Source organism: Pleurodeles waltl, chromosome 3_1, assembly GCF_031143425.1.
Source record: "Pleurodeles waltl isolate 20211129_DDA chromosome 3_1, aPleWal1.hap1.20221129, whole genome shotgun sequence".
Lineage (NCBI taxonomy): Eukaryota > Metazoa > Chordata > Amphibia > Caudata > Salamandridae > Pleurodeles > Pleurodeles waltl.
In genome coordinates, this window is record NC_090440.1 from 410,138,401 (window position 1) to 410,163,550 (window position 25,150).

The following is a 25,150-nucleotide window of genomic DNA, read 5'->3' on the forward strand; positions in this document are numbered from 1 at the left end:
GCAATCAAAAACTGTCCAAAATTCAGCAATAAAGGTTATCCAGTTATCCTGCCTTAGACAACAAGATGAGTGGCCAAAGAAAAGGCATTCCTAGTCGTATTACACCTAAGGAACCCAACCTTTGACCTATTCGAGGCATAAAAATGCAGATTGAATGCAAAATGAATTGGCACACGTCTAGAATCGTCTTTAGTTTCCTTGAATTGCTATCAAGCTTCACCTCAGCTAACCCTGCCAATGGAAGTTCCAGGGATTCATGTTGCAGAGCAGGCAATGATTGACAAAGAGCTGTATTTTCAGTGGTCAAGATTTGAACTTGTAAAAGTAAGTTATTTGATGCTGTCAAAGGAGTCTGGACTTGGTCAGCGACCGGATGCATCTCACTTTGCATTCTGTCAGGAGCAGATTTTATAGGCAATGACTTGACAGTGTTTCTGGAATATACATAGGGCTCACTGCTCCAAGTGGCACCTGAGACACTAGTTTATCAAGTCCAGGTTATAGCTAAGAGCTTGGACCCTGGAAAGGAAAACATCCTGACTAACAGAGTAAAAAATCTTCCAATCTGCAGGCCAATGGATGAACTGAAGGCAGACCAGGAAATTCTGCAGGTCGTGAAATATAGTGGAACAATATGAAGAAGGACGCTAAACAGGAACAAGGAGCAAGCAATCCAAGCTAGAACAATTGGAACACAACTGGCTCTGTTCAAGATCCTTTAAATAGCGTTAGTACAGGAAGTAGTCACTCTTGATTTGGAAGGAATATTCCTCTGTTTTACAGAGGGGAGAAAAACATAAAGAAGGCATCAAAGAAAACCAACCCAATCTATAATCCAAGAATTGGATTACCAACAGTTTGAAGGTGACACTCACTGTTTTTCAGAGATGCCGCACAAGCTCCAACTCACGCCGAATAAATTGTGATGAGTCAGCTCATCTTGAACGCTGTGAAGCAAGAGGACAAAGAAAAAAGCCTTATCTAGTAAGTTCAGGGATGTGGAATTCCTATCGCCCGACCCGGGACATCTTGTTTGGGGTCAAGGGCAACAAGTTTTTATGTTTACTTTGTCCTTGGGACAAGTAGGCCCAACCTTCTGCAGCACAAACCCTTTGGCTGCCTGTTTACAGAGAGTGGAACTCTCTGCAGTTGAGGTAATGTGTTTCCAAAAGATAATGCTGTTCGAACTTGTATTTATGGTTCATTATTTGAAAGCCTTCATTATTAGGGTGAGTGCTGTAAATAAATGTTTTAAGGTCACACTTCACTACTGACGTTAGTTCCAGTAGAAAAAAAAAAAACTTGTTTCCACATGTTTGAAAAGTTTAGGCTATGAGGCTAAGTATAATGCTCCCAGAATGCTCTCTGATTAGATGCAAATGAAGTGTCATTTAGGAAAATGTGTTGATGCATGCTAGTATTTCCCAAAAATATTTGTAATGGAAAATCAGTGTAACCATTTTCAACACGAATATGGGAAGCATGAAAATAAACAAACACTGACAAAGCCAACTGGTCTGACATATTTTTTATAAGTCTTTTAGCTTCATCAATGCCTGTCTTGTTTTGACATGGCTTTTGTAACACTTTATTGTTGTGGGAGCTACCAGGCCCTCAACATTGTAACAAACACTGGTAAAAAACCCCCAAAAAGTTTTTGAACTCTAAAAGCACACGTTGCCACCAGTGGCATAACAAAGGCCTGCAGCCTCCCTCCAGGGGGCCCCTTCATCACAGCACCTGCCCTGATTGAGTCTGGAGAGGGTGCTCCTCCATATTCTTTGCAAAGGGGCACCCTCCAGTTTCGTTACGTCACTGATTGCTACTGTAGTTCTTAACACTGAACAAAACTACTTTGTGTGCCAATATGCTCCTTGTGGAAGAGCAGAATGCGATCACTCACAGTAAAGCCAGCCGAAAGAGAGAGAAATAGAAGTTTAATAAAAACAAAATGTCTTTGTTAACACCAGACCTAATTAGGGACCAAGACCCACATGTAGGTAGCTTTTTGCATGTCGCAAACAGCGATTTTCGCTGTTTGCGACGTGCAAAAAGCACATTGCGATGCACAAACCCAGTTTTGCGATTCAGTAACCTGGTTACCGAATCGCAAAACGGGTTTGCGACTCGCAATTAGGAAGGGGTGTTCCCTTCCTAATTGCGACTCGCAGTGCAATGTAGGATTGTCTTGTGAGCGCGGGCGCAAACCAATCGCAGTTTGCACCCATTTCAAATGGGTGCTAACACTTTCTCAAAAGGGAAGGAGTCCCCATGGGACCCCTTCTCCATTGTGAATGTCACTGTAAACATTTTTTCAGACCACTGCCTGCTCTGAAAAAATGAAACGAAAACGTTTCATTTTTTGTTTTAGTAATGCATCTCGTTTTCCTTTAAGGAAGTAGTCACAGACATGGTGGTCTGCTGTCTCCAGCAGGCCACCATCCATGTGAGGGCCGCTATTCGCAAGGGGGTCGCAAATTGAGACCCACGTCATGATTATTCACTAGGTGGGCATTTGCGAAGCCCTTGCAAATCACAGATGGTGTCAGGGATGCCATCCTACATTCGGATTTGCGACTCGCAAATTGCGAGTCACTCTGACTTGCAATTTGCGGGTCGCAAATCTGAACCTACCTACATGTGGCCCCAAATTCTTAAAGAAAGTCACAAAAGTGCACCCATGGTATATGTCGTACCCCTATAAAATATTTGTGAACTGTATTTTAGCATGGGTAAATACGCATATGTAGATTTGCTCATGTGAAAATCTTTTGAGCATTTGCAAGTTCATTTTCCCTCCGGCCACTTTCTTCCCAACCCTAGAAGAAGTTCTAATTCTGCCATTGTCAGGAGTAAATGTCCAACCTTTCTTATTATGGGAAAATATTAGAGAGAAGCTGGTGAAAATCTTTAAAACATGCAGGTTAGTAGGTTTGCAGACTCAAAGGCATTCCAGCCCTGGAACTATTGCTTACTGCTTCCTCCAGCCCCAATATGCAGATCTGCAGAAAGGTGGCAAAATAAGGAAATTGCTACAGTAGGGATTGAAACTGCAAGTATTCAAGCCCTACTATGGTAGTAGCCCTGGCATAATCAGAGAGGCTATTATCAGAGCTCTTACATAATGAGATTGCTGCCATAATTTGTCGTGACACTACATGGGACCAAAGGGACAAGTATATCTTTTTACAGGACGAGTAGATTTGAGAAGCAACCTGTCCCCTGGACAAGTAGATATTTTAATACATTCCACACCCCTGAGTAAGTTACTTGTGCAGGCAGACTCTCCGCCACACATCGGTGGAGGTCAGATCACAATGGGAGGTGAGCCAGCCATGCGGTTGCACCAACCCACAGTGCATTAAAACGTCCATTCACACTTTCACCTTACCAGTCCTTTCATTCTTTGTTCTTTCTATATCCAGCTATACATCAGGGGAAAGAGCTATACATTTATTTGATGTATGGAGGTTCATCGCATTTTACACAGATAAGACAAAATTCGTATATGCTTTTGTTCAGCTAGATGTCTCTTTTGGCCATTCAGGCATGTGACACCTTCTATTAAAGCTGGGTGTGCAATCATTCTTTCACCAAGCAATATGTCTGGATTTCAATGCAGCCGCGCTAACTCTTCAGTGAGATAAACAGTTCTACTCAGCTTTTAGGTAAGCCTGCTTCCCCTTTCCTTGGAATTTGATTCACAGCTTGTTGTTCTGAATCTATGTAGGATCTAATGCTGAAGAAGAAATGAAGTACTTATGTGTAACTCCTGTTCTCCAACGTTGGTTTCGTTCATGGAATCATGTGATTCTCCCTATTAGAGGCTCACTAAACAGTTACTATCCTTCACGCTTGTGCTCTGGTATGGGAACTGTGGTGGCCTCTTGGTTGAGTTCAGGGAGGAGGAGTGGCGTTCAGGGGGGAGGAGTGGCGTTCAGCAGTGCTTCCACTTGATTGTTTCGTAACACATCCATTTTAAACAACCCAAATATGATCCAAACACTTGTTGCAGCTAAGGCCTTTCTAACCCTGGTTTACACAACAATGGCTGAGGCAGAATTTATCACACCTACCATACTAGTGAAAACAAGTTTAAATGAGTGACAGACTATTGGTGCACGAGTCTGGGAGATCAGCCATCATATACTCCCATAAAGAACAAATTCCTCAATATTGACACAAGTGGCTCAGCACCCAACTTGTACAATTGAAACCGTTTAGTACCACCCCTTATTATTTCACTACAACATGGGTATAGACACTTTCACATAATTCCATGACTCTTCTAAACAGGGGTTAAAACATCTTTTTCTTTATTCATCTTCTTTATTAAAACAATTTCCTTTGTAGCCTACGTATTTTGTCCTTCTTTAGGGCTGATGCTAGTATGTTTTTGGGGTGTTCTTTCAGACTTTATTCTCAAGTGAACATACAGAAAATGTGCTCTTATTTTAGCTTCTGGAGCCCCTTTCATAACCTCCTATATGAAGAACATGAGAGAAAACAATTTTCTTGCAAAGATGTTTCATAAAATCTCATTTATTTTCCAGGCGCAGGGAAAATGTCCCTGAATCCTGTAAAGGAAGCCACAACACATTGTTCAGGTTGTGACTAGTCAAAGAGGATTCCGTATTTCCCATTAATGTGGCCTATCCGAGCATTTCTGAACACCAGCAGTCTTGCTATATATGTATTTTTTTCCCTTCATGCTCACCCAAAGCACCTCTTTAAATGTAACTTTCTCGAAAAAAACAGAACAGGTATACACCAAATAATAAAAAGCATGCCTTGAGTAAAGTTCTGACTTTTTGCCACATTTGGTATAATTCCATTCAGCCATTTTTTCTGTGTCACCTCCCAAAATTTCCTGTGGGAATAAACCTGGGAAATGAGTGCTTTGTGCCCCACATTTTTTCTTGGCCCCCTCACTTGACAGATCACTCTGTAACTTTCCAGGATGGAGCTGAGGTGGATGAACTGTTTTTTTTTTTTTTTGAATGTTTTTTGCAGATTTGTCAAACAGCGCCAAAGTTGCTAGCAAAATGAAAAGCTTCCTTCCTGTGGAAACTCTGACCTAACTATTACAGTACAGTGGCAAATGCCACTGTGAAAAAATACAGATGCAGAAAAAGTATATGCTGTTTATTGCCATTGTTGAGTGTGAGAAGTGACCATGATGCAGGAGCGTTGAAACCTCAATGGTTATGACTTCCTTTCGTATCCACAAAGATGGTAATAGCATATTTATTGAGCATATATGTGTGTATGGCTTTTGTCATGCTGTTTTTTCATGTGCAGTAGTTAACAAAGGTGTTTAACCAAAATAAGAACACAAGGGGTTAAATCCGTGCACTGAGATTTCTTCGTTAAGTGATTCTAGAATGAAATCAGTGAAGCATTAATTGGTGCTTTCTGAAGTCAGTTATTCTGTATGGCAATGTCAACTTTGCACTGTAGTAATGTGGGAATCTATATTTATTACTAAATGTGTTCCAAATAATGTGTATGCTTCAAGAACGCAAAAAAAATGCACTCCGTGAACGCATCAACACCCCCAACACAACATGAGAGAACGCTTCACGGTAATCAACTAATTCACCAATCCTCCCTCCGAAGCCACCAACATCCCCCGTCACAAGACCACAAGATTAAGGACATCTGTGACAGCTTTCTCCTGCAGAACCCGCCCAGCATCAGAACCTACGATCGACCCAGCCTCCCAGAACCCACCCAAACCGTCCACAGTTGGTCTACTCTCACCACAGAAGAGACTGAAATCCTCATGAACAGCATTCACTCCGGAGCTCCCACAGACCCCTGTCCTCACCACATCCACAACAGAGCCAGTGCATCCATCGCCCTTGAACTCTGCAAGATGCTGACCTGCTCTCTCAAAACAGCTACCTTCCCCAAAGATTGGAAAAACGCCAAAGTCCGCCCCCTCCTGAAGAAACCCACAGCCGACCGATCGGAGCTCAAGAATTTCCAGCCCATCTCGCTGATACCCTACTCAGCCAACGCCCTGGAAAAAAGTAATAAACTCACAGCTGCAACAATTCCTCAAGGACAACTACTCTCTGGATACCTCTCAATCTGGCCTTCGCAACAACCACAGCACAGAGAAAGCTCTTCTTGCAGCTACCGATGACATCCGCACACTCCTCGACCACAGCCACACAGCAGCAGTCGTACTCCTCAACCTCTGAGCAACCTTCGACACGGTCTCCCAAAGCACCTTATGCACCAGACTCCACAATGCAGGAATCCGTGGAGAATCCTTGGGATGGATTAACTCCTTACTCACCCTAAGAACACAGAGAGTCAGGCTCCCACCCTTCATACCCAAACCAACAGAACAGCTGCGGAGTCCCTCAGGGATCCTCCCTGAGCCCAGCGCTTACATGGCCCCTCTTGCAGCCATCGTCAGAGACCACGGAATGAACATCTTGTCATATGGCGATGACACACAACTCATCATGTCCCTCACTGAAGACCCAGAGAAGACAAGCCCCGGACAAAACTAAGAGGAACTTTCACACCGGAATGAAAGCCGTTGGCTCCTAGTGGAGAAGCGAATCAACTTCAAACTACTCACCCACACCTACAGGACCCTTCACAACATTGGACCGCCCTACCTGAACCATCGCATCTCATTCTATGACCCAGCCAGATCCCTCCGCTCCGCAGGCGCTAGCCACCTTCCCACACATCCGGAAAACCACCGCCAGAGGAAGATCTTTCGCCTACCTCGCAGCTAAGAGCTTGAACAACCTGCCCGTGCACCCCAGACAAAGCCCATCACTCACCATCTTCAGGAAAAACCTCAAGACGTGGCTATTTGAATGAGGCCCAGACCCACCACCAGCGCCTTGGGACTCTCATCGGTGAGTAGTTGCACTTTATAAAAACTGATTGATTGACATGCTCCTGGAAATAAAACATGGCCCAATAACTCTTGTTTCGTGGATCTTTTCAGTATGTTTTTCACACGCAGTGTGCCTAAAATCCCAGTAAATCAGTACCTATTGTAAATAGGTTATCTATTATACTTCAGACATACTTCATTGATATTTACTCATCCTGCTTTATCATCTGTGCAGCTTAAACTTAGTACCAGTCAAATGTCTAACTCTTTTTTGATTGGAAACATTTAGCAGACTAGCGCATCACCATATTTATTACAAAGCCACTTACACTATATACTTGTAGGCGTTGATATCAAAGTTCTACTTTTAGTTCTTCTCTGCTTCAGTACAAGAACATATTACTTTTTCATTATTAGATAATTGTAATTCATTAGCCTCCTGTTATAATTTTTGTATTTTGTTGGAGCATTCAATTTTATGCGCTTTTTGTGTCCTTTGGCCTCTTACATATTAGTAGTGTTTTATTCCACTTTTCTGTAAGATTAGCTTTATAAAGGACACCCTCCATATCTATTTTCAACAGTTTAGCTTCCACATACATAAAGTTCGGTATCTGTTTTCGTATTAAACTTTTGTTTACTTGAAAGTTTTGTTTTTTGTGTGTAATATATATATGTTCTATGGCATGTGTAGGTGCAGATACACATGCTATGCATAGCTCTTCCGATATCTAGTGTTGGACTCTGAGTGTTACAAGTTGTTTTTCTTCAAAGAAGTCTTTTCGGAGTCACGCTACTCCTCCTCTCGGTTACAGTGCGCATGGGCATCGACTCCATTGTTGGATTGTTTTGTCCGGTTTCGACGTGTTTCCTCTGGCTCCGAGATTTTGAATCTGAAAAACCTTAGAAAACCTATTTAATCATCGGTATTGTTTCAATCGCGTTTCCATCTAGCATCGAACCGGTAGTACTGTCGGAATCTAATTTTCCCCCTTCGGGCGCGTGCGCCCGACTCTGGCCTACCTCATGGAAAGCCTGATGGCTCAGACTCCACTTCGATTCTGCCCTGTGTGCCACGTGAAGTTCCCATATACAGCCGAACATCTGGTTTGTAATTTGTGCCTTTCTCCGGACCTTCGAGAAGAAGATTGCAAAGCCTGTCGATCGTTTCGATCAAAGAAGTCCTTGAGAGATCGCAGGGCCCGAAGACTAGAAATGGCTTCGAAAAGCAATGAACATCTTGACGTCATGGAGGAAGAGCAGGCGCAGACAGCAGTCTCCATCCAAGACACCAACTCCGAGCAAGAATCCGCAGATGATAGACTCATCACTGCTGGCCAGTATGTAAGTATGTGAGTACGTCTGCCCCTACGCCCATATATGAAAAAAAAATCAAAGGCCTTGGGTACACCACTGCCGAAAGGCCATGGTTCTCCCCCCAAAAAGACGGTTGGTGACTGACCTTCGGGCTTGGCGCCGAAAATGACCACTCCTCCGTCCACTTTGGAGTCCAGTAAGTCGGTGAGAACTTCCACCTCAGACTCTAGCAAGCATCCTCACTCTTCGGAGCCGAAACAGCCGACTTCATTTTCAGGACCGAAAAAGATTCAAACATCGTAACCGAAAGAATCCTCATACACAGAGGAACAAGGACTTTCGAGTAAACTTAAATCTCGAAGCCAATGCCAGAATCTCACAAAGCTTCGGAAGAAGAGAATGAGATTGAACCAATATTGGAGGTTATGGAAGAAAGACAATCAGGAATGCATATACATAAAGAGACTGGTAGAATTCTCACTGCACTTCCTTTAAAGACTAAAAGAAAGCTGGCCTTTCAAGAGGAATTAGACCACCAGCAAAGGTACAGAAGCAAAAGGAGAAACCAGCACCTCTCCCTACTCCTCCTCCTCACTCTCCGCATCTCTCTTTTTCACCTCCTCACAATAGTCCACCACCATTGCCTTCTCCAACACACTCACTATACTCTCATGGAGATACAGTGGATCCTTGGGATCCTGATCCTGTTCCAGATAATGATCCTGACCTCTACCCCTCCAAGCCTTATCCACCAGAGGACACTACTGCCTACACTCAGGTAGTTTCTTGGGCTGCTGCTTATCATGGGGTGCTTATGCATACTGAACCCCTGGAGTAAATGTTTTATTTAACACTCTGTCTTCCACTCACTCCAGATTCCAGTGTTGCCTGGCATGGTCAAACATGCTGACCACATTTTTAGTGAGTCTGTCAAAGCTAGAGTGATTACCCCTAGAATTGACAAAAAATATAAACCTGCCCCTACGGACCCAGACTACATTACACATCAGGTTCCTCCAGACTCAGTAGTAGTGCGGCCAGAAAAAGAGCCAACAGCCAGTCATCAGGAGATGCCCCTCCTCCTGATAAAGAAGGTAGAAAGTTTGATGCTGCTGGCAAGAGAGTAACCACGCAAGCGGCTAACCAATGGCGAATTGCAAATTCGCAAGCACTTCTTGTCAGATATGATAGAGCCCATTGGGTTGAGATGCAAGAATTCATACAGCACCTCCCAAAAGAGCATCAAGAAAGGGCACAACAGGTTGTAGATGAGGGACAGGCTATAAGTAATAATCAGATAAGGTCTGCCCTCGATGCTGCTGATACAGCTGCAAGGAGTGTCAATATTGCGATTACAATTAGAAGGCATGCATGGCTACGCTCCTCTGGTTTTAAACCAGAAACTCAACAGGCAGTACTTAACATGTGTAGGAAATTGGCTCTGTATATACTATTTCAAAGTACGAAATAGTGTGCCCAGAGTCCAATGGTTCCCCTTAGAGGTAAGATAGTGGCAAAATTAGATAATTCTAATGCTCTGTTTTGTGGTAGTGTGGTCAAGCAGGAGGCTTATCAGAGGGCAGTGTTAAGCATTTGTTGTACACACACAGGCAATTAATGAGGAACACACACTCAAAGACTTACTCCAGGCCAATAGGTTTTTATATAGAAAAATATATTTTCTTAGTTTATTTTAAGAACCACAGGTTCAAGATTTGAAGTAAACACATAAAATGCAAGGTACTTCACACAGGTAAGTTAGGAACTTTGAATAAAAGCAATATCATATACAGTCTTTGTTAAAATGGCAATAAGCTATTTTAAAAGTGGACACAGTGCAAAAATACAGTTCCTGGGGGAGGTAAGTAAAGGTTAGATTGTGAGGTAACTAAGACACTTACAAGTCTCAGTTCCTGGGCATAGGCAGGCCACCGTTGGGGGTTCAAGGCAACCCCAAAGTTACCCCACCAGCAGCTCAGGGCCGGTCAGGTGCAGAGGTCAAAGAGGTGCCCAAAACACATAGGCGCCTATGGAGAACAGGGGTGCTCCAGTTCCAGTCAGCCAGCAGGTAAGTACCCGTGTCCTCGGGGGCAGACCAGGGGGGTTTTGTTGAGCACTGGGGGGGACACAAGTAGGCACACAAAACACACCCTCAGCGACACAGGGGCGGCCGGGTGCAGTGTGCAAAGCAGGCATCTGGTTTCAGATACAAATCAATGGAGGGACCCAGAGGTCACTCTAGCGATGCAGGCAGGCACAGGGGGAGCTTCTCGGGACAGCCACCACCTGGGCTAGGCAGAGGGTTGCCTGGGGGTCACTCCTGCGCTGAGGTTTGGTTCCTTCAGGTCCTGGGGGCTGCGGGTGCAGTGCTGGTTCCAGGCATCGGGTCCCTTGTTACAGGCGGTCTCAGTCAGGGGGAGCCTCTGGATTCTCTGTGCAGGCATCGCTGTGGGAGCTCGTCTCAGGCTACTCACGGGCTCGCAGTCGCCGGGGAGTCCTCCCTGTGGTGTTTATTCTCTGGATCTTGAGCCGGGGGCGTCGGGTGCAGAGTGTGAAGTCTCACGCTTCCGGCTGGGAAATGTGTAGTCTTTGAAAGTTGCTTCTTTGTTGTAAAGAAGTTGCTGGTGTTGAGCAGAGCCACTGCTCATGGGAGTTTATTGGTCCTTTAGTCCAGGGCAGTCCTCTGAGGCTTCAGAGGTCGCTAGTCCCTGCCGGATGCTTCGCTGGTTGCAGGTTTTCGAATCAGGAGACAGGCTGGGTGGGCTGGGGCCAAAGCAGTTGTCGTCTTCCGTCTTCTCTGAAGGCTTGTAGGTCAGCAGTCCTTCTTGTTTCTTCAGGTTGCAGTAATCTGATTTCCTAGGTTCTAGGGAGCCCCTGAATACTGAATTTAGGGGTGTGTTTAGGTCTGGGAGGGCAGTAGCCAATGGCTACTGCCCTTGAGGGTGGCTACACCCTCTTTGTGCCTCCTCCCTGTGGGGAGGAGGGTACATCCCTAATCCTATTGGGGGAATCCTCCAAACTCAAGATGTAGGATTTCTAAAGGCAGGGGTCACCTCAGCTCAGGACTCCTTGTTTTTCTCATTATCTCCTCCAGCCTTGCCGCCAAAAGTGGGGGCAGTGGCCGGAGGGGCCGGCATCTCCACTAGTTGGGATGCCCTGGGGCGCTGTAACAAAAGGGGTGCGCCTTTGAGGCCACCGCCAGGTGTTAGTTCCTGCAGGGGGAGGTGAGAAGCACCTCCACCCAGTACAGGCTTTGTTCCTGGCCACAGAGTGACAAAGGCACTGTCCCCATGTAGCCAGCAACATGTCTGGTGTGTGGCAGGCTGGCAAAAACTGGTCACTAGAAGTAGGATTGGTATTCAGGGGGCATCTCTAAGATGCCCTCTGAGTGCATGTTACAATAAATTGCACACTGGCATCAGTGTGCATTTATTGTGCTGAGAAGTTTGATACCAAACTTCCCAGATTTCAGTGTAGCCATTATGGAACTGTGGAGTTCGTGTTTGACAAACTCCCAGACCATATACTCTTATGGCTACCCTGCACTTACAATGTCTATGGTTTTGCTTAGAAACTGTAGGGGCATAGTGCTCTTGCACATATGCCCTCACCAGTGGTATAGTGCACCCTGTCTTAGGGCTGTAAGGCCTGCTAGAGGGGTGACTTACCTATGTCGACTTAGTCATTTTCTCCCCACCAGCACACACAAGCTGTGAGGCAGTGTGCATGTGCAGAGTGAGGGTTCCCCAGGGTGGCATAAGACATGTTGCAGCCCTTACAGACCTTCCCTGGCATCAGGGCCCTTGGTACCAGGGGTACCATTTACAAGGGACTTATCTGAGTGCCAGGGCTGTGCCAATTGTGGAAGCAAAGGTACAGTTTAGGGAAAGAACACTGGTGCTGTGGCCTGGTTAGCAGGGTCCCAGAACACTTTCAATCAAAACTTAGCATCAGCAAAGGCAAAAAGTTAGGGGGTAATCAAGCATATTCACACAATGCCTACAATACACTCAGTATGTAATAGAAACCCTGCATATTCTAGGGTTCACTCTAAATTATCAAAAATCACACCTTCATCCAGCATAGGTACAACCTTACCTAGGTGCTATTCTACATACTCAAAAAGCCCTAGCATATCGAAATACACAAAGGATACAGGCTTTCCAGAATCTCATCCCACATATACAACCAAATCAACAATACACTGTAAAATTTGTCATTACAATTCTAGGGATGATGGCATCTTGCATAGCCATAGTTCCACATGCAAGACTAAACATGAGGCCTTTACAACAATGCCTCTCACATCAATGGTCTCAGGCACACAGTCAGCTTCAAGATCTAGTGTTGATTGACCGTCAAACGCACATGTCCTTTAATGGTGAAATCTCAGCAATCTGATGAAGGGGCGGTCATTTTAAGACCCTGTACCTCAGACCATAATAACAACAGGTACATCAATAATAGGTTGGGGAGCTCATCTCAACAATCATACCATTCAAGGGAAATGGGATCCCAAACAGAAACAACTAGAATTATTGGCAGTATTTCTTGACCTAAAAGCATTTCACCCCCTTCTCAAACACAACAATGTTCTGATAAAAACACACAGCATTACAACCATGTATTATCTCAACTGTCTCTGCTAGCCCAGACAATATGGAAATGCGCGATTCACAATCGCATTCATAATCAAATGAATCTATTAGCAGAATACATTTCAGGAATAGACAATCAGTTAGCAGATCTCCTAAGCAGAAATCACCAACATACTCACGAATGGGAGGTTCACACACAAAGACTTCAAAAGTACTTTCAAAAGTGGAGAACACCAGAAATAGACCTATTCGCAACAAACGAAAATGTAAAATGCCCAAACTTCGCATCCAGGTACCCACACCCTGGATTCCAGAGCAATGCTCTGTGTATCAATTGGTGAGGAATATTTGCTTATGCTATTCCCCCTCTCCCACTAATTCCATTTCTGGTCAACAAAATACATCACACCTCCCTCACTATGATACTCATAGCTCCCACGTGGGCACGTCAACACCAGTACACTTTTGGTTCTGTCTGTAGTACCACATCACAAGCTCCCAAACAGACCAGACCTATTGACTCAAAACAAAGGTAAGATCAGGCATCCCAATCCCAATATACTCAACCTGGCGATTTGGCTCCTGAGGTCATAGTTTGGCTATCTACAGCTTCCATCAGAATGTATGGACAACCTACAAGCAGGCAGTGCTATGCAGCTAAATGGAAACGTTTTGTATAGTACTGTCAACCCAAAAACATTGATCCACTTGAAGCATCCGTACAGGATACTGTATGTTCTTTGCTTTACTTAAAAAAAGCAAATGTTGCATATTCATCTATCAAATTTAATTTAACAGCAATATCAGCCTACCTCCAAAATAGACAGCATACCTCTTTGTTTAGAGTTCCTGTCATAAAAGCTTTTATGGAAGGACTTAAAAGAGTTATTCCACCTAGAGCTCCACCAGCGCCTGCCTGGAATCTTAATATTGTGCTCACAAGACTTATGGATCCACCATTTGAACCTATGCATTTGTGCGCTCTCCAATTTCTCTCATTGAAAGTTGCATTCCTGGTAGCAATTACTTCCTTAGGGAGAGTTAGTGAATTCAGGCATTCACTTTAGAAGAACCTTTCTTCCAAATTCACAAACATAAAATAGTACTTAAGACAAATCCAAAATTTCTACCCAAAGTGGTTTCACCATTTCACATCAATCAGTCAGTGGAATTGCCAGTCTTCTTTCCACAGCCAGATTCAGTTCCTGAAAGGGCTCTCCACACTCTTGACCTCAAAAGACCTCTCATGTATTATATAGACAGAACAAAAGATTTCAGAAAATCTAAACAGCTTTTTGTAGCTTTTCAACAGCCTCATAAGGATAATCCTATTTCAAAACAAGGATTGGCCAGATGGATAGTAAAGTGTATTCAAACTTGCTATTTTAAAGCTAGAAGGCAACTATTCATAACTCCTAAAGCACATTCTACTAGAAAGAAAGGAGCTTCAGTGGCATTCTTAGGAAATATACCAATAGCAGACATATGCAAAGCAGCCACATTGTCCACACCACACACATTTACAAAACACTACTGTGTGGATGTGCTATCTCGCCAACAAGCAAATGTTGGTCAAGCAGTGCTTAAAACACTATTTCAAACTTCTCTAACTCGTACAGGCTAGCCACCGCTTATTTTAGGAGGGGACTGCTTTTCAGTCTATGCAAAGCATGTATGTGTATCTGCAGCTACACATGCCATCGATCGGAAAATGTTACTTACCCCAGTGTACATCTGTTCGCGGCAGGTAGTGCTACAGATTCACATACACCCTCCCATCTTCCCTGGAAGCCTTTACCCGTTAGCTGTTGTGGTACTTTCTTATGAAAATATGTATATACATTGCATGGGCATCTTTTTTACCTACTATGTATATGAATATATACAATTCTTTACTCCTTACTTCACCCTACTGCGGGCAAACAATCTAACAAAGGACTCGATGCCCATGTGCATGATCACCAAGAGGAGGAGTCTCTCGATCTTGTGACTGAAAAAAAGCTTCTTAGAAGAAAAACAACTTGTAACACTGCAAGCCCAACACTAGATGGCGAACTTATGCAACACATGTGTATCTGCAGCACTGCATGACACGAACAGATGTACACTAGGTAAGTGACATTTTCCATATATATATATATATATATATATATATATATATATATATATATATATATATATATACATATATATATATCCGAAACGCTTTGGCCTTTTCATGTGATACGGTGCACTACTTAAAAGTAAATATAGGAACTCCATCACCCTGCGGAATCCTGTCTTTGTGCCTCAGAGTGGTTAGTCACAGTGTGGCATGATTTGACGTTGGGCAGCTGTCAGGAGCAGGAATATATATATAAATATACATATATATATATATATATATATACACATACACATTTATACATATGCATGTGTAGAGAATGTGTGTACATACAAAAAAGGCTTTAAAAATATAAACGTGCCTGTTTAGTGTTTCTCTTTTTTCCAGCATGCAATTTGCCCATGATCTCTTGTATGAAAACATTGCAATCAGAACCTTATAATTTGTGCTTCAAGGGCTGTGTTTCTGGTTGTTTTTAGTTATACTCACCAAAAGACCCACCTGTAGTGCGAGTGACGGAGGGACCCTTTTTCTCAGAAGTGGCTTGCTATTATCAGCATGTGCAGCAAGTGGTGCGACTGTACAATGTGGCGGGTAAGAGTACATTTAGAATGCTAAATGATTCTCTTGGTTAAATTTCTGTGGCATGTCTGTGGGGAATAAAAATTACTTCACCTTTAGTTGTAGGTATATTGGATCTATTGTTTGTCTGCACTTTACAGACATTTGAAGACATTTATACTTTGGCGTTTTAGGAATGTTACAAGGTTCTAACATAGTAGTCACACTTTTTAAAACTCTATGCCAGCTGATATGCTGTGTGCATTATTTCCAACTTATGTATGTACTCTTAGCAATGCCAGGTTACCTGACATTGCCTTAGCGTAGGTTGCAGGTATTATGAACTCATATAATGACAGTTGCATCACCAAAGCAATTAAATTAGTTACTTTTTTTTAGTCAAAACAGTTGAAGCAACAAATTCCACTTGAGATACCAGGGTAATGTTTTATCAAAAAAGTATTTTCGGCCTGATTTAGAACTCAGCAGATGGGTTACTCCGTCACAACAGTGATGGATATCCCATCTGGCAAATGTAAATACCATTTAAGCCTATACAATTTAGATTTTTGCGAATAGGATATCCCTCACCGTTGTGACGGAGTAACCTCTCCGCCGAGTTCTAAATCAGACCCTCTGTCTTTTAACCTTCTTGGTAGGAACAATGTTTTGGTTTAAACCATACAGTTGCCCTTGTTGATGTCCTCCGAGCTTTTTCGTGAATCCTGAAAAGTACAGTGTCATTTCTTGTGTAATTCACCTATAATCAGCTGTCCCTCGAACATGTCTCTATAGTGGTCAATCAGGCAAGCACGCCTCTTTGTCATTGTGTTGTCGATAGCCCTGATCACAATCGCCTGCATTTAACTGAAACTCTGATTGTGCTGATTAATCAATACCTGAAGAGGCTAAATAAGGGAATGCGCACAAAATGGATTTACTTGTAGATACAAAGAGCTCTTTATTCTCTCAAAATTTGAACCTTCAGTCAAGGAAATGAACCAGTCATCCCTTTACCCTGGCAATTTCAGCAAGGCAGTAGATCATCAACTGATGAGCCACTGTGTCAGAGATAAATCCACTACGATCCTGCACAACTAGTCATTCATCAATCAAGTTGAGAAAGGTGTGAACAATGCCCATTAGAACTGTTTTTGTGCCACACTAAGCCAGAATGGTTGGTATCCTGGATCTTAAGCATGTCCAAAGGTGTCTGAAATTGCGTGAAGAAAAACCTGTTTCTTGATTTCACTTACTTTTAGGAGACAACCTACAATAGTTTTGTTGAATCATGTTCCTCTCATAGTTGGAATTTTTTTGTAATAGTAGTTAATAATTGCCATCTTCAACAAGATTGACAGCAGTCAATAGAGTATAAATCAGTGAGAACTGTTAATTCAGCCCAGATAGCATAAGAACATTTTCACAAGACTTCAGCGCTACACCCATCTCATTATCTGTAAGTTTGATATTGGTAAGAAGGGACGACCTCTTCCACTTGAGTGGCTTATTTGAGCTTAAACTTTAGAGAAATTGTTGTAGACTTGAAGAGACAGGCTCAAGATTGGGCTTAACAGAGTATTTTAACTGTGATGGGACAGGTAAGTGGTGTGCATGAGGCAGTGTCTTGATTAGTAGTCGCTGTGACACTCTTGGCTTTAGTGTCACTTACTTTGATTTGCACCTTCTGATAGCAGTATTTAGCTTCCCAAACTTCTGCATAAAGCTCTTTCAAGTAACTTACATTGCTTGCTTTGGCCGTAGTAGGTAGATGAATTCCATTTAATAAGTACAGCATGCAGCAGATAAAAATATAAATCCGTAGCTGCTTTTGTTAACTACTTAGTTGCAAGTGGAAAAAAACACAAGGATTCCTTTGTTGATTTGGGTTGTTACTTAGTATAGATTTTAGCATCCATTTTGGAAGAGCACATAGTGAGAAGGTGAGTGGCACTGAACAAGAAGTCAGAGAACTTCAAAGTACAGTCTATTGTTAACAGTATCAAGGAAGTTACACAGGTATGTGCACAAATGTGTGTTGCACAGACTTGCTGCAGTGTTGTGTATTGTTCGGGTGATCAAAACCACACTTCTGTTAAATAATAACATAAAGACACTCCAATCCAGTTTGTTGGCATTGGTAAATATGGGATGACAATATTCTTCATATGAGGTTATATTTTCACATTGTTTCGTATGAGTGCAGTTCTTTTGAGAATTTGTTTCAGAATGTAAATCTACTGAATTCCATACCTATCTTTCTAGCATGTGTACACAACAAACTTCAGTATTGTTTTAATTGCTTACCCTCATTTTTTCTCTGAAAGGTAGGGGTCAGATTTTTAAGTAATGTAAGAAACATGTCTTATGCAGTTAATAGGATAAACCTGTTCCACCAGCCATTCTCTTTATCCTTTTCTTTACCTTGGTAGAAACTAACCATTAGAGCAGTAGAAATCAATTCTACCTCTAGATTTTAAAAATACTTTATTTTTATACCAATAGCTCTTTTATTCACAGGAAAGTTTGGCATCCATTTACTGCCTTTACCAGTTAGGCTGTAGCTACGTTTGTCAATCAGGTATTGATGTATTTTGGTTACAGAAGCATACATTTTACTGACAGACATCATTCTCAGCCATATGGGTTATGTATCTGCCTCTTATCTTGTTACAGATCAACACAGCCCCCAAATTACCCCCTCTCATGTGTGATACTGTGGCAGAGTCCTGGCCAGGCTAGGATAGTACTTGGTATTATGCAGTTTTCAGGAATTCATTAAAAGGCAGAAGTGCCAGAATGCGAAGGTGAATTGTTTACACAGCCAAGACTGTCTGATGGTGTCATACATATATAGTGCTAGTTGGCACTTTGGAACTAATGCTTCCTTGGTATAATTTATTCATATGCTTTAAGAAAGCAGTGTAGTCTGTTCAACACATTAGAATTTTGAAAGGAAACTTTCTGAGGTACTATAATATCTTTGTTCTGGATTTCCCTTTCTGAGATGTCAGACAAGGAGGCGTATCGAACATTCAGATTAATGTAGGGCAATTGTATGCCTGAATATGAAGTAGCTGGACCAAATATTGCTCTTCAAGAGACTGTGCATATGGTGTTCCTGTATAGATGACAACTGAGGCATCAAACTATGACCATTACACATATATTAAATATGTGTTGCAATAGGGAACAAAACAGTGTTATCCCTGGTTCTGAGACGTCATACCTCCAAACAGCTATATTATGTGGTAATTTATAGAGCATTCTGTTATCATTGGGTTTCCTTTCCCTGTGGAAAACGGAATGCAGCGGAATTTAGATAGTAACATCAGCGCAGAATAGTGATGACTCTTTCTGTTTTGGTCTAAGCCTAAATAAATATGTGTTTGTATCATGTGTGGCTGTAGATAGATATCCTCTGCATACTCCTGACATCTAATGTTGCTCCGGACATTTGCAACTTATTCTTGTTCAAAAACGTTTAGAGTCAGAAGACCTGTTCTGACTCATGCCACAGTCCACCATTCATGAGGACACAGACTCCTTCTCAGGATGTTTTCGTCCACCATGAGTTTGAACATTTTGAGTATGAGCTCTAAGACTGATGCGTTCTTGCTGATATTTATGGACCAGCTGTTTGACATTTCGGGACCAACAACTCTGAAGGCAACCTTAGAACATTCTCCCGTCACCCATCCATTTCTCTGACAACTCGTAGCCAAATGACTTCAACCCTCTGTGCCAGACATCTGTCACTAACTAGCATTTGACAACCTTATACATACAAGTCGTATGTTCATAGAATGCCTGGAAGGGAGCTTATAAGGGGCGGGAGGGCAAAGGAACATACACCCTTCCACTTCTGCTCTAGTCCTGTTGTTGGACCAACATGGTGTATGCAACCTTTGTTCTCTCATTGACGTCACGTGCTGTGACTTCTGCCTCGCTGTTTAGTGCAAAAAGACACTCTAATACCGTAGAGTCAGAGAGGTGTTAGGCACATCGTACGATGCAGCAACAACCCTCGCCTGAGACGCCTGACATCTTCAGGAAACAAGACGCTTTCAACACTGAAGAACAAGAGGGGGGCGTGGCCATCTGCTGAAGATGGCAGACACGCAGCAGAATTGCTCTTGCTACCAGCCCTGAAAATCCTGAGCAATGTAACGCTGAGAGGTACATCCTGCAGATGGCCCACCCCTTACGTTCAGCGAAGCTTGTGAAGAAACAAATGGCCTCCTCAGGATGCAAAGAAACCCTTGCTTTGACTTGTCTAGGTGCCATGCTTGTACGACGACACCTGTGGATGGATGCCGTGGATGGGGTCTGATCACATGGTGGCTCTTGGGATCCATTGAGGACGGCCACCCCCCACAGCAGCGCACAAATTCCTGAGCTACAGTGGACCGGACCTAGAGGCCCACTAAGCAGGGGGTTCGGCACTGTTGGAGCTGTGCGAGGGGGCTTAACAAAGGACACAACAGCAGGCCTGAAAAGACCAGAAACCCAGCCTTGGGCCTAAACAGACCAGGGGTGGTGGACCAAGGACCCATAACAGAGACGTCTCCGGGGGCATTAAGGCATTGAATGTTTTTAGGCCACACTGTTCCATGACCCTCAGCTGGGCCAGTGTGTGCCAGTCATTTAAACTGAATAGAGCAACCCAAGCCTCCTTGCCGGGTAGAACCTGCCAACAGGGACAGCATTTATGAGGCTCTCCACTGCCTGTGCAAGGCTGACCAGCAAGTCTGAGGAACATTTGAGGGTCCAGCAAGAGAGCCCCTGAACTTCGCTTCATAGCTGAAGAGAGCAAACAATTACTACAGCACATTGGCCCAACCGAGCCAACCCCAGCTGCTCATGTCAACCTGACGGAGATGCTAGGATCCCAGTGGGGGGGGGGGCAAGACGACCTGGGGTGGAATCACTGGACCTTCTCCCCTGAGTCCAGCAGCCACATTTCCACACCAACAGGGATAAGATGGGCAGTACTAAACTTCCTGTGAAATCCACCCTTTAGAGTCTGGGCTATGCCACCCATGTCGGACATTGAAAGCACCCGAAAGCTGCTCTCCTCAACTGCCTCACCCTTGCATCAGGAACCGGGGTCAGATAAGCTGGACTGCAAATTAGCAGATATAGGGAACGCACGCTCTGCATTAGAAACAAAAATAGATACACTGGCAATAGACTTAAATCTGTTGAGTGACGACCAGCGCAAATTGTGGACAAGACTACAGGCCTCAAAGGAATTCATAATAGTATTGAATATACAAGCTAAGGATTATACCTAAACCCTAAAAAGCTGGCCGAAAGAGTTACACACTAGGAAAGTAAATAGAAAATATACCTGGGAACCCAGCATGATAGCTGCAGAGCAGGTTGGGGGGCATTGATACTGCCTCTGGCATTCCTCCATTTGTTTTCATTGACCCCCAACAATATAAATAGGGCTACATGCAGAGCCACCACTGTGTTGGGAGTTAAGACTGCATGGCCTCCCTCATCCAAGAGGAAGCCATGTTATTAGATTGACACCCCACATTTGTGGTCCACTGAGCATATGGGCCTGGGGTGCAAAGTTGATTGGTCGGCCCACCCATTGGTCACTGACCGGGACTTTTTGACTGGGGAAATATTTGAGTTAGGGTTCCCACCCAAGCACTCATTATTCACAATGCTGGGTACTCCTATCCAACTCTCCTCCATACTACTCCAAGTAAGCGCTAAAAACTACCCCTCAACACAGAATGTCTCATCAACAAGTAACTCAACAGAAAGGCAAATATTTATACACCACCTTGAACATCAAAGGGCTGCCTGCGGTCACAGTAAAAATGATATCCGGTGGCAGCAAAGCTACACTGTCCAGGTGTGCTCATATCCTTCCTGCAGGAGACCACTTTACCTCCAGTGTAAGGCCAAAAGCTATAGCATAAATGGCGAGGGCAACTCTACTCCACTGTGGTCTTGGTGTATACCAGAGGAGCCACAATATGGATAAAGCCGGGTGTACCATATATCTCTGATGAAACCAAGATAGACCCAGATAAAAGATGTGTACTACTCCAGGGGAATCTGGATTGACTGCCCATTTGTAATGAACAGCGTTTACTCCCTGAATGTGAATCATTGGTATTTTCTAAACACTCTGGCCCTCATTCTGACCTTGGCGGGCGGCGGAGGCCGCCCGCCAAAGTCCGGCCGTCAGGTTACCGTTCCGCGGTCGAAAGACCGCGGCGGTAATTCTGACTTTCCCGCTGGGCTGGCGGGCGGTCGCCTTCAGACCGCCCGCCAGCCCAGCGGGAAAGAGGCTTCCACGATGAAGCCGGCTCGGAATCGAGCCGGCGGAGTGGAAGCTGTGCGACGGGTGCAGTTGCACCCGTCGCGTATTTCACTGTCTGCACAGCAGACAGTGAAATACATGTAGGGGCCCTCTTACGGGGGCCCCTGCAATGCCCATGCCAGTGGCATGGGCACTGCAGGGGCCCCCAGGGGCCCCGCGACCCCCCCTACCGCCATCCGGATCCCGGCGGTCCGGTAGGGGGGGTCGGAATCCCCGCGGCGGTGCAGCTAGCTGCGCCGCCGTGGAGGATTCAATGGGGCGGCGGTACACTGGCGGGAGCCCGCCAGTGGTGCCGGTCCGACCGCGGCTTTACCGCCGCGGTCGGAATCCCCATTGGAGCACCGCCGGCCTGTCGGCGGTGCTCCCGCGGTCCTCCGCCCTGGCGGTCAAAGACCGCCAGGGTCAGAATGACCACCTCTGTCTAAAGTACTAACAGACTGGGTGAGCCTTCCCTGGTTCTTGGGTGGGGGCTTTAATACAGTTCTAGACGTTAATATTGATTGTACATGCACACCCTCTCCCTACAGCACGGGCAATGCTAAAGACTTAACAGCATGGTTAAGCTCTTGGGACCTAGCGGATGTATGGTGGGTACTGCACCCAGAACAGTGCGAATATTGATTTTATTCATCTACCCACCAACTACATGTGTGACTAGACTAGATAGCCTGCACCACAGCCTTACAAACACCGACTTATCATGCACCTTACTTGGGGAAAATCTTATTGGATCATAACCGTCTAGAGGTGGGCATAAACTGGCAGTTCCAGCCATCATGGCTGAAAGACGCAGCATTCAAGAAGAGCTTAGCAGGTAATCCAAAACTATTTTCAAGACCATGTGAATACGACAGGATCAAGTCTCACTGAATGGAAAGCCTTTAAAGTAGTGATCCAGGGAACCTCTATCAACACCACAGTTGGGGTGAAGGGGGTACTACGTACTGAACTGAAACAGATAGAGACCTCCCGGGTGGAACTGGAACGAGGTGCAGCATGCGACCCAACACAACTTCCCTGTCTACAGGAGGGGTGCAAGACACGGATGGCCTTCCAATCGAATTCTATGCTGCCTTTGCGTCACAGCTTACAACCCACCTGTTGAAGCTGTACAATGAGGATAAAACACAGAGGTGCCTCCCCCTACTATGAATGAATCCCTAGTTACCACTATCCCTAAGCCAGGGTGTGATCACCTACAACTGTCCTACAGACAATTATCTAACCTGAATACTGATTATAAAATATTTAGCAAAATCATAGTTGTTAGGCTTCTCCCCCTCCTACCAGACCTAATTCATGTAGATCAGAACAGATTTACACCCCCGCCACAGCACATCACTTAATATTAGACGCTTCTACCAAATGAATGAAAGAGCAAATACTGACTGGCCTCACTCTTCCTGTGTAGCTCTCAACCTTGAACAGGCGTTCAACACACTAGATTGGGCATACCTAATGCACGTTCTCTAAGCTTTGGAGTGGGTGCCCAAATGATAGCCTGGATATGGCTACTATATGCAGTCCCAACTGCCAAAGTGAAAACTGGAAGGCACATTTCGTAGAGTTACCCTGCAGGAAGGGGAACTAGACAGTGATGCCTGCTTTCCAAACTGTTATTTGCACTGGTGATGGAGCCCCTGGCCGTATGACTACAAGAACAAGAATGTGAATGGGGTATCTCGGTGGTGATAGGCACACATGCCCTTTGCATCAAGGTTATCAGTAGGCCTCCGCGCCAAAACTGATACAATTGCGGATTTCCCTTGCGCCTCCGTATTGCAAGTAAACCCCACCATATCCAGGGTGTTTCTACTACGATAACACCAGAGAGGATGGTAATGCCGTGGGGGGCAACCTATACCACGAGCATCCCGTACTTTTCAGTATCTTGGTATTCACATATATCACACCCTTGAGGACCTGTTAGTGGGAAATCTGGGATAATCCCTGATGGCATTAAAATCCCAAGTTGCTTTTTGGATCACTCGCTCATGGTGGTCCCGGGACAAGTAGCAGATGCAAAGATGGTAATGCTCCCCACCTGCTGTACCACTTAGCAAATCTCCTGATGCTTTCATAGGCAGCGTTATTTCACCGAATGTAGAGATCACTTAACTGAAACAGCTATCACTGAATGGCACTTCCAAGCAGAAGGCCAACATGGCGTCTTATTTCTGAGTGGCAAGACCCCGAGAGACCTACCCACCCTGCTACAGACAGCAACACTAGCACTACAATATAGCCTCCACTACACCCGCCAGACACCACCTTATGTACCAGCACTCCCGTCAAGGGAATTTCCGAAAGGCAATGGCATTTTCCAAGCGCAAGAATTGGCACAATGGGACGAGGTGGGATTAAGTACGGTGATTGGTTTACTCACAGAGGGGCTCCTGATTTATTTTCATACCCTGGTTGAGGCATGAAATTTGAACTTCAGTCAATTCCTATTTCCTAATAAAATCGTACACAAAGTGAAACGTGGATGGAACATAGATGGTAGTGAACCTGCCACTCGCACAGGTCATACACATTATAGGCAACAGTCGCAGATTGATTACTATATAAAGCCATCCTAGAACATACAGGAGTGTCCCTTCAGCCCCACGGGAGCAGTGGGAAACCTCCATACAATGACCATTTGATGTTTTAGAGTGGTGGGGTGCCCTTGAATATCCCTGGAAAGTGTCCAGAAATGCACAACTCAAGTTCATAAAATTTGATATCCTACCGAGGGCATATCTCACACCCAGTAAATTACGAGTCTTCCCCAGGGTCTCACCTGCCTGTCAAGCCACAAACCCAGCTATTGCATTTCTAAGTGGATAAACCCCTGCACCTTATGTTCTGGGCGTGTGATAAGATACAAAATTACGCAGGTAATAGCTGAAGTGGTTGACAGGCCAGTAGAGGCATACTTGCTAGGCACCTACCCTCAACCACAGACCACCAAAGTTAGTACTAAATTCATTAATCTAGTTGTTCTACTGGTGAAAAGAACCATTGCAATGTGCTGGAAATCCCCACAGTTTCTCACTCTGATTTATGGGGGAAAGTCTTGGAACACTGGGCAGCAGCAGAGGGCAGGAGCCCTGCTGGTGACCTAAAAGCAACCCCTACTGATTATGACTACATCTGTATGAAGCCTAAGGAACAGTAACCAAATCCTGACGTTTTGAGTCCATACACTGCTAAACCCCGTGATAGGTGCACTGATTCCTTTTATATTAGATGGCCACCCACAATCAACACACTTACATGCACTGATATATGCAGCAACTTGTAGAGTGTCCCTGGACACTGGAACATTAATGTTGTTATTACATTACTGATCTTAAGAATGCAGTAGA

General features: G+C 44.4%; 1 protein-coding gene across 3 annotated transcripts in view; it reads left to right on the forward strand.

Annotated features, from left to right (window-relative positions):
* MAN2A2 (mannosidase alpha class 2A member 2) overlaps window positions 1-25,150 on the forward strand; it is a 492,369-nt gene that overhangs the window by 339,034 nt on the left and 128,185 nt on the right. For all 3 annotated transcript variants that reach the window (XM_069222645.1, XM_069222646.1, XM_069222644.1), the window contains exon 18: window positions 15,367-15,481. In XM_069222645.1, the coding sequence (XP_069078746.1) occupies window positions 15,367-15,481 (115 nt within the window). The remainder of the gene's footprint in view (window positions 1-15,366; window positions 15,482-25,150) is intronic.